General features: G+C 43.0%; 1 protein-coding gene across 1 annotated transcript; it reads right to left on the minus strand.

Moving 5' to 3' along the window:
• Positions 1-633: 633 nt before the first annotated feature.
• LOC137851524 (uncharacterized) lies at positions 634-9945 on the minus strand. Its single transcript, XM_068672712.1, has one exon. It carries the CDS (start codon positions 6473-6475, stop codon positions 5480-5482), a length of 996 nt encoding a protein of 331 aa, XP_068528813.1. The 5' UTR covers positions 6476-9945; the 3' UTR covers positions 634-5479.
• Between the last annotated feature and the right edge of the window lie 601 nt (positions 9946-10546).

The following is a 10546-nucleotide window of genomic DNA, read 5'->3' on the forward strand; positions in this document are numbered from 1 at the left end:
TAGAAGGCTGCATTTCAGCAGGGGCAAGTGCAAGGTATTGTGGTTTGACCCGTCAGGCAGCTGAGCACCACACAGCTCTTTGCTCACTTCCCAAACCATGGGATGGGGGGTAGAATTGGAAAAAAAAATAGGTAAAAGCTTTAATAAAGAACAAACAAAGCAAGTGACGCACAATGTAATTGCTCATGACCTGCTGAATGATGCCTATCCCATCCCTGAGCAGTGGTCCACCCTACCCTGGCCAGCCACCCCATATTAATTGCTCAGCATGATGCATTGTGGCATGGGATATCCCTGGGCCAGATGTCCTGGTTCTCTCCCCTCCCATCTCTTTTTCACCCCCAGCCCCTCACTGACAGGGCAGCATGAGAAGCTGGAAGGTCCTTGGCTCTGTGTGAGCACTGCTCTGCGACAACTAAAACATCGGTGTGTTATCAGCGTTATTCTCATTCTGCATCCAGAACACAGCGTCAGACCAGCTTCTAGGAAGAAAATTAACTCTATCCCAACTAAAACCAGAACACAAGGTTAAAAAACTTATACACCGATATCAAAATTTGTCAATAGCAGTGCCACAGTGAAGCATGGTGTGACAGTGGATTGCAAGCTGAATTGTGTCATGCTCTTGAAAAAAGGCAAATCACCACCAAAGCAGGGTGAAAAAACATGGAGTAACTTTCAAGAAATGCAGTAGTCCTTCAGCTTGTCACTGAAAAAACTTCAGACACCATATTGCATTCAGTTTTGAATGTGACATCTCCATAAAGATAGATAGCATCAGAGATGCAGAAAACGTGGTTGGAACAGTAAGACTGACAGACTTGGTGTCTGTTTAATTTCAACAAGCCTCAAAAGAAGCTCTTCAATAAGCTTCATGTACGTAAAAGGATTTTGCAAACAGGAATAAAACAATTAGTTTCTGGGAAATGAACATGAATATGCTTGAATTACAGGAAGAATTTGGACTTTCCAACAGTGACATGTGCAAAGTAATGGAAAGATTCCTCTTGAAAACAACATTGTGCTAATGGCCTGACTGTAACTGCGCTGATACCTTCAATGTGAGAGTCATTGCATCCTTCTGAATGCAAGCCCTCATAAAGTTCATGCACCAAATGACTGGGTGTGGGACCACTTTGGGAGTCAGCTGCAGTGAGCTCCATGCTGGCTCTCTCAAATGTTTCAGCCTGATGAAACCCAGGGAGTTTCAGCACAAAGCCTCAGTGTGGGCTGCTCCATCTGGGCTTAGCTTGTTGCATCAGTCTCTTCCGCACTTGCTATTTTCTTGCTGCCCAAACCGTTCAGGAAAAGTTTGTTTGCGTGCAATGAGAAAGGCAGCATGTTTTACAGTTTCCCTAGGGTGGCAGAAAAATAAAAATCTTCTTGACAACCGCTGAGATCTCTAACACACACACGTACACAAAATCCACAGTTTGGATGTGGTATTTCTTGTGGCACCATTTACTACCTGTCTCTTGGCTTATAGGTGGAACACTCTGAGGAGTCAAAAACTTTTCTTTGAACAGTTTAGAGTGATCTTCATTAGAGATGATATTTAAGCTTTTATTGCAATTTGATGTGCTGAAAGATAAGGCACTTGCTTATGACAGATTGCTTTTTTTCTCCTGTGGCACCCAAGTGCAAGGAACCATCTTCAGTTGAATCTGATGCCTCCGACAGTGATTGATTGTATGCAATCAAGCATAATTAAACCCATAGACCCCATGGGTTCATGTGAGGCCTGAACCTCTTGTACTGACTCAGTGCTGAATCTCCAGAAAAATCTTTTCTGAACTTGGGCTGACAAGTTCTGATGAGGCAACAGAGCACGGAGAAAGGCAGGATGGTGAGTGGCAGTGGGGTAGGTCCAGCTAGGAGGAACAGCGTCAGTGACGATGGCCTTTTCAGCAGATACCCTGCTGGTCTAGAGAATTTGTGAAAAACATCTGAGAACAGATCCCCAACAACTACATGTTCGGAAACTGGCATCGTTCTTTCAGACATCAAATGCATTTGTATTGTGTGTAGGACATTACTTGAAGTGTATTTTGTCTTCTGGGATCTGCAAAGTTGTGTTTCCTTTGCTGCCTACTAATATGTAATCGATTGATCAACCACACAACTTTCCAAAGACTTGGAAAACCAGAGGGTGCTAAACTCCCCTCTAAAGGAATTCAGAGCCAGTCTTCTGTTTTTGCTTCTGGAAATCTGTGGCTGACTCCCAAAGGAAGGAGAACAGAAAATGCCTATTCTGTTTTGTTTTACCACCTCAGAGACTCCAGCACCAAACACAAGAGCCCTCTGGTCAGCACTCCTGGCTTGGTGACCTTCAATTTTTCCAGTATTGCTCTTAGCCATTGAAAATTAAGAAGCTGAAGTTCATGCTGAGGCATGAGATTTATTTATTTTAGATTTATGGCAGCCATAAATTCTAGCCATATACTTTCAAAGACAGAAGAAGTCTTTGTAACCTTCATTTTGCATAAAATAAGGTGGAGTGTTACCATCACACCTTCAGGTGAGCTAGACTGTGGGTTTTACAGACCTCAGTTGGTGGAGAATCTGCCATATCCTCAGGTGAACTCTCCAGCATTAAAAATATGCAGCTTATCTGTAGTCTGAACTTGTCTGGCTGGAGCTACCAGCCTGTGAAGTGTTATGCATTTGTATGTTAAATTAAAGAGCCCTCTGCCCTTATATATATAATTCTTCTGAAATCCTATTTGGAGCTTTTTTCTTCACTCACTGCTTTTATATTTCATTACTGTTCTGCTGCAAGAGTTCAAAGTTTTCAATTGAAAGCACTATGCAATTCCAGGGGACAACACTCTTCTGCACCAGTCTGTTTGCAGTACAGCGTGGGATGAAGGGAAATGCACGCACAACTCCCATCAGTGCTGAATGTCAGCTTTAACAGTGTCCCCCCAGAATTTGGGGCTATCTCTAGGCCTTTTCATCAGGGGCTTATAACCTAGCAGTTTGCTGTTCTCTGATACTAATGCTTGAAGTTTTAATGAGCACAGGCAAATGAGAGTGCTTAGCAACAATACAGATAGTACAACAAATACAGGATAAGCAGTTTGAGATTAGATTTTAATACCTTCTTAATGACAACACCAAGATCTAGTTATTGCTCTGTGTAACTAAGCCACTAACACAGATGCTAGAATACAACAACACTTATGCACTGTTGGGGTTTCCACTTTGGGAAGTGAGATTTTGGAAGCAACCAGGACGAAGCATGATACAGGGAGAGAATTTCTTCTTGCCAAACAATATATTAAGTCTGCAGAAGCACCATGATGGTATGGGCAAAGTGCCCTCCCTTGCATTGATTTCACAGAATTTCTCTAGATCCCTATAAATTGAAATTGGAGAACTAAAGCAAAGGTATTGACATTGCTTATTAATTATTACGTTTTCTTTTAAACCTTAAACCCCCTTCTTAGCTCCATTTATTCCCAGGAATGACAGTCATATGGATGCAATCATGCTTCATGTTTCAGAACTATTTTATTTATTTATTTATTTATTTATTTATTTATTTATTTATTTTGGAGAGGGACTGGTTGAACTAAGCTCTGAATGGCCTTGAAAGGAGTTTGACTCGACTCCTCAATGTGAAACTTGCAGGACCCTCTAATGTTTGAAAACACATTGGCCAAATACAAAAGCAAATGCTGTGGGATGCTGTAAACTCCCCAAAGAAGCTGAAGTCAGCTTGCCATTTGGGAATCACTGGTCCAGAAGCTGAAGGGAAATGCTGCAAAAATTGGAAATGGATCCTCAAGCTCAAACTCTGTGCAGTGCAGAAAAAAAAAAAAAAAAAAAAAAAAAAAAACAGCAAGCCAGGATCTGAATGGTTTGACAAAGGACACGACAAATTGTCCCTCGTACCATATGGCTAAAGATGTTGCCCTAGCAGAATTCAGTGTGTCAGACATGGGCCTCTAAAAAAGACCACTCTTACTACAATTTCAGACCCACATTTGTTCCAGAACAGTTGAATAACCTTGTTTTTATTTACGCTCCGCTGCTGATATTGCCATTATGTAATGCCCTAAACAAGCAAACAAGCTGGTGTGTCATTACTGCGTGCCCTTTTTTTTCCATGCATTGCTTCATTGCTATCTGATATACTAGTCCTATACTAAATCTTATTAGTAAATCACCAAAAGGTGATGTCTGGCTTAAAAGTTTCACAGAGGTAAGAGGCAGACCCAGTGTCAGAGCAATGTACAAATCATTTCATGCCAAGAATATCTGGCATTGTGTTTTGTTACCCAATACAACTTCAGCATCTGTTCAGGTCTCCTGTTCTCTTTGTGCTGATCTTTGCTACGAGGAGAAGAAAATGACCAAACAATAGATTTAATGGTCCATGTATCAGTGTCTCAAACACTATCTCTCCTTTTCTCCATGATCCCTGAAAGCACGGGTTCAGATCCCAGCAGACCTGACTTAGCCCTTTTCCTTTCCAGGAAAGATACAAAGCTGCAGCTTTCTGTACACCGGCCAAAAGAGAAACAGAAAACAAAGGGGAGAGAGGGCAAAGAAAAGCATTTATAAGGAAGTGAGAGGCTTTTCAGGAGGAAATAATGAAACAGGAAGATAATGTCAGAGGCAACAGCCACAGAGAAAATACCCAACAAGAGCAAAGCTAAGGAGAGGTGGGAAGAAAATGCTGATGAGAGACTGAGGGAAGGGAGAGCAGAATGAAACAGAAAGGAGTCTCAGCAAATTTCCATAATGTAACACTGATGAAGCCTTTTATGATTATAAAGAGGAATTTTCAGAAGTGTTCCCTTGCAGGAAGTTTGCATACTCATATTTTAATATCTCTCTTCATATCTCTCAACACTTTCCCAGCCTTGAGACATCACTTGCATGGTACCTTGTGGGACCTGGATACAGGTTGCTTCTATCAAGAGCTAGACAGAACCCTGAGCTGATTCTATATTTGTGTTGGATGCAAAACTGCAAAATGCCAATGAAAGCAATGAGATTCTGAGCCACCTCAAGAAAATCCAAATCCATGTGTCTGTACAGTCTTAAACACTTCCACAAATCTCAGCCTGCACCTAATGCAAGTCCAGTCTCAAGCACTGACCCAGCGTGAAAACTATGCATTATTGCCATTTACAGCCACGAGGTGCTCTATACTCTCAGACTAGATACTTTTTATTTTCTCAGATTGAATTTATGGCTACAACATTTCCTGAGATAGATCTATACAACTATAAAAACTAAAAAGATTATAGCTGTCCCTGAAATAATCTTTGAAAGGTATAGACCATCACTCAGTACTCGTGTCAAAAAACAGACTGCCAGAGAAATCACGGTACAGCAGAGAGGAAGCTTTGGAGCTCCACAGAGTGATTTCACCAGACTTTTCCACCTGAAACACATTTCTCCTGTGCAGATGATTTGCAGAGCATGATTCCACCTCAGTCACCTCAGGAGGACTGGCACCAGTTGTCTATTCTCTCTGCGTCCTATGAAGCGACAAGAAATAATCTCTGATCTCTTCAGGGCCTCTGCTGCAGATCTCAGGGGGAGGAATTTCCAGTGGATTCCCCTCAAAATTGCACGAGCAGTAATTGCATCCCCAGTCCAGGTTCACCAACTCCCCAAAGCTTGCTGGAAGGGCCCGTAAACAGTTGTTTCCCAGCCACAACGTGTGCAGGTTCCTTAAAACACAGATATCCTCAGGCAGGCTCTCCAGGGAGTTGAAGAGCAACAGCAGCGTTTCCAGTTTCTCCAGATGCCGGATGCTGGAGGGGATGGTGTGGATTTTGTTGTCGCTCAGGTCCAGAAAGGTGAGGCCCCTCAGCTGGCAGAGAGGGGCAGGCAGTTCAGTCAGGCTGTTGTTGGCCAGGTGGAGGCTTCGCAGCCTCTGAAGCGCCGCCATTTCAGGGGGCAGGGAGCTCAGGCGGTTGTTGCTCAGGGTGAGCCTCTCCAAGTGCCTCAGAGAGCCGATTTCAGCAGGAATGGCCTTCAGGTTGTTGGAGTCCATGTAAAGGAGAGTGAGGTTCTTCAGGCGGCTGATGTCTCGGGGGAGCAGCCCCAGGCGGTGCCTCAGGCAGCTCTCCCGTTCTGGGCTCATCTCCAGGACCTGCAGCTGGTCCAGGCCGAAGACCTGCTCAGGAACCGCTGCCAGCTCTCTGCCGGAGATCTTCAGTTTCTTCTTCCCTTCGTACTTTGGGTCATGCTCTGTAAGGTACCTCCACAGTGGGTCAGGACCCGTAGGGGCACATCTGAAGGAGGCATCTGCGTTCATTCTTCCACCAGAAAGAAATGTAGCTGGCTGAACTAAGCCCAGGAGGGTGATAGACAATTTGTTGCATGCACCACGGGCAACTGCTGAGGTTCTCAGTTGATCAAGGCCCTCTGTCAGCTTTCCTCTCTGCCAGGCACGTAACAACACACATGCAGAGTGTTTGGGTTGCTCAGAGACGTCCCACTGAGCAAACATTAGCCCTTCTTACTCGGTCAGGTGTTTCCCTCCTGGCACTGCAGCATACACAAAACCCAGTTCCCAGGCTGCAAATATTTCCTCTCAGTGCTTTCAGCTGGTGGCAAGTGTCTGCTGGTGCTTCGAAAGTGAAACAGCAGTGCTGTGCCTGTGCTTGTCAGCAGTTTGGTTCAAAGCATTTTTTGTTTGTAGCGCTGTCCTGGTGGGTGCACCTAAGATGTTTGTCTGAAGAATGTACATTGGTCATTCTCAGGGGATTGCAATGGAAGCAGCAAGGCTGGGTAGATAAAGCACATGGTATATGGGACAAGGAGACAGACTCATAGCTGGTGGCTTGGGAGCTGGCAGCCAGGAACAAGCCCTGCCCTCCAGGACAGCTTTTGCCTTTAACATTAACCAAACACAAAAAAGCATCAGTTTTGAAATCTGGAAGTCATCCTCTCTCCTGCTGAGCACATGAACTTCTGCACCACAGAGATAGGGTCTTTCTTGTGCTGCACTTATTCTGGCATATTTAAAAACATTTTTTTTATTATTCCTTCCTGCATGGTTTTGTAATAGATGAAAAATACCAGGTTTATCCTAAGTCACTCAGCACAGCATGCAACACAGAGAGCAGGGCATTTTCCCACAAGGAGACAATTGTGGGTTTGAAGCCTCAGGCTGAGAAAGCTACCTCTTTTATTTCATCCTCTAATCCTTAAGGCTTTCAGCTAAAAAATGCTTAGAACGACCATGTCAGATGCTTTTCAAGGAGAGGGGTCTCCACAATCTTCCACTGAGTATTAAAGGCAGAAGACGTGTTGTAAGTGCAGTGTGAACAGGTCTACCAGGTCAGGTCTTGTGGACAGTGAATGCATGGGTTCCTATTCCCCATTCCAGATCTGATGTCCTCAGCCCTGGATGGTGCTGAGTTTGCAGGGAACCTGTCTCCCAACACCAGCTTGCACAGATGTGTGGAGAGTGTTGGGAGCCTGCTAGCCAGAAGATGCTGACTAGAGGATTTGGGGATTATAGGTGAATACCAATACCATTTCTGAACCTACACTTTAGGTTCTCCTGTTTTCTATTGGATTTTGCCCTCAGATACAGACTTTAAGAGCTGTTGCATACTGACTGTTACCCTCAACTTGGACTGAGTGCAAATACCCTAACCCTATTGAAATCAAGCTCTGAATTTCATTCTGATTCATCTGTAAGAGAAAACTACCTCCTCCCTGGTATCCATCAGTGCTATGGGGCTCCTTTTGCATCATAAACTCTGAGGATGGCAATGGCTTCCTGATGGGGACCATGCAAGCTGCTGAGCTGGGACTATCACAACTTGGTGAACAATGGTGTGAGCAGATCCTGGGGACACAGAATGGTTACACTTTTCTTTAGGGTCACCATTAATGTCAATGGGATCTGAATTACAGAATCACAGAATTGAAGGGGTTGGAAGGGACCTCAAAAGATCATTGGGTCCAACCCCCCATGAAGGTTATAGCATGAAGGTTATAGCAGCTTCATCAAGAAGGGGTGGACATTTTACATTAAAAAAAGATTCAACAGAGTCTAATAGTTGTTCATAAGTAAGACTGTGTATAATAACTTGGAAATATATTAATATATCAGAGATGAATAGAGCAGCCAAAGAAAAGTGAGATTTTTTTTTTTTTACTTGCAAGGGAAAGTTAAGGGAAAGTTGCTGACTAGAAATGACAGACTTTACAATTAACCATAAAAATAAGACTCCCATCAAAAAACTGCTGAAGAATTTACTGCAATGAGAGTCATTTCAGACTTGAACAAAAGCCATCCCCATTACTACAGGAAAAAAATGTTTTTTATATATTAGCTTTGTCTGTCCTGTGAAATAAACTGAATTGCTGTACATGCTGCCTTCTGCTTAAACAGATTTCTCTCTCCACATCAAAACCTGAGACTTTGAGACAGAACCTCATGCTGAGCCAAAGCTTAGAGAGAGGTTTTTCTGATGCTGGGCACTGTTCTCCCTACTGCACTTTTTCCTCCAGGGGTCTGACCCTGGGCATTCCTTTACCAAGGTGCCAGGTTCTTTTCTGCTTCATCTTGCAGGACATCCTTCCTCCTATGCTGTCTCATCAGGAATGTCAGTGTATGATTAATGTCCCTCAGTCAAATTGTTCCCTTGTGCTTTCTCCATACAGTTCATGATCCAAAAATAAAATAACAAGAAGCCCATATTGTCAACATATGATCCCCCTCAGAGACTCAGCATATTATTTTCATTTTTAATTTAGACTAACTTTAATGACAATATTGCAGAGTCTTGAATCAAGGTACATGAGGAATTCAGACATTAGCCTACAAATCTGCTTTGTAATGCAACTCAGACAAGCACAGTCTCCTGTTCATACTCTTGTCAGGGTTTTCCAACTGGTTGTTTCCATTTCACAAGTCAGAACACAAAAATCTGGTTGTGACTTCTAGGTATAAACAAAACAATGAAGCTAAGCAGGCTTTTCTTAATTCAACCTCACTAGTTACAAGGTGTTGAAATGAAAGCCCAGACTCTGATAACTCTATGAAAAGTACCGTGCTTGGGATGTAGGAGGCAGTTGTGTGCCTGATGTAAAGACTTCCCCAGCAGAGCTGGCTCTGGAGGGACCACACCAAAGACCCCTGATGGTCTCTGCTGGATGCTCACCCCTGTGTAGGGCTGCAGATCAGGACAAGAGCCTGATTTTACCCCCACTGCTGGTTCTGTTCTTGTACCCTGCCACAAAGCAGCAGACTTCATGCTCAGCAGAACTGATCTGATCTTACAGAGAATGAAATAGGTGGTAGTGGATGTCTGCAGATATTTAAAGGATTTTTTTCCTTTTTTTTTTTTTTTTTTTTTTCTGGCAAAAGGACAATACAGGTTCATGCCATAACCATGTCTCACTCCCCCTGAGATGCTCGACAGTCATTCCCATAGCACCCAACACCTCATCACCTGTAACAGCTATCCCCACACCAGTTCAGTGGAAATAGGAGTCAGGAAAGGTAGAGGATATATACCTGTCAGAAACTCTTCTTTCATGAACACCTTGTTAATCCAGGCAACACAACTCAGACTGCTTCAGCTGACTACTTTAGGGTGGGCTAAATCACCCTCTCACATTGGAGACATCAAAATGCAGGTGCTGCAGCCTGATTCTGAATCTCACTGTGAAAGATGGAGTATGGGATTCAGGTACCTAGATATAAGTATCTCACATCATTTGAGGTGCTCCATAATCTCCCTCAGGGATGCCTACTGCAGATCTAGGACATCCGTTGTGGTACCCAGCCATGCATAGGCATCAAGTCCTGCTCCAGAAGCTGCCAAAACACAGACTGAAGCAGGGCAAAGCTTGGAAAGTTTCCACTTTAAAAGACTAAACCATCAGTGAATGCTATTTTTTTTAATTGTTCATAATTTGAAAGCTGCGTTTATCTCCCAGATGGTTTTGCACTCAGAGTAAAGACCTTGGGCTTAGCTGCTGCAGAATTTTTATTGCATCTCTGGAAAAACACACACATTTGTTTTTGTCCTGGGCAGTGTAGTCTTGCTTTGATTACACATTTCCAAATAAACATGTGGAACGGAGTTGAACCTTAGACAGTTTAATTATCCCATATTAACAAGAAGAGGTGTGAAAAGGACAGCTCAAGAAAGCAGCATCAGAAGGCTGCCATGAGAGAAGCCTCTCCAAAGACAGTGAAGAAGAAAACAGTACATTCCTTGCTAGAGCTTCAAGAAGAAGCTAATTAAAAGCAGTTTAGAATGCAAGTAAAAATTGTTAAATAATGTAACATGCAAAATTATTTTCCCCAAATGAGTAGTTTTTTGTTTTTGTTTTAAACTTTAAATTATTTACTTGACAGGCAAAATATGTAATGGAATAATGGTCTGTTTGCTATAATTGCAATAATTTACATGTTTATTTTAAAAAAGAAAAACTCCCAGTAACATCAAAAAAAATGCACGTAGCATTAGCACCTTTATAATATGTAGAAAATGCATTAGGGAGACAGACAGACAGTGTAATTTTAACAGTACGTTCTCTCTTACCACAGGGC

The sequence above is a fragment of the Anas acuta genome, chromosome 2, assembly GCF_963932015.1.
Source record: "Anas acuta chromosome 2, bAnaAcu1.1, whole genome shotgun sequence".
NCBI lineage: Eukaryota > Metazoa > Chordata > Aves > Anseriformes > Anatidae > Anas > Anas acuta.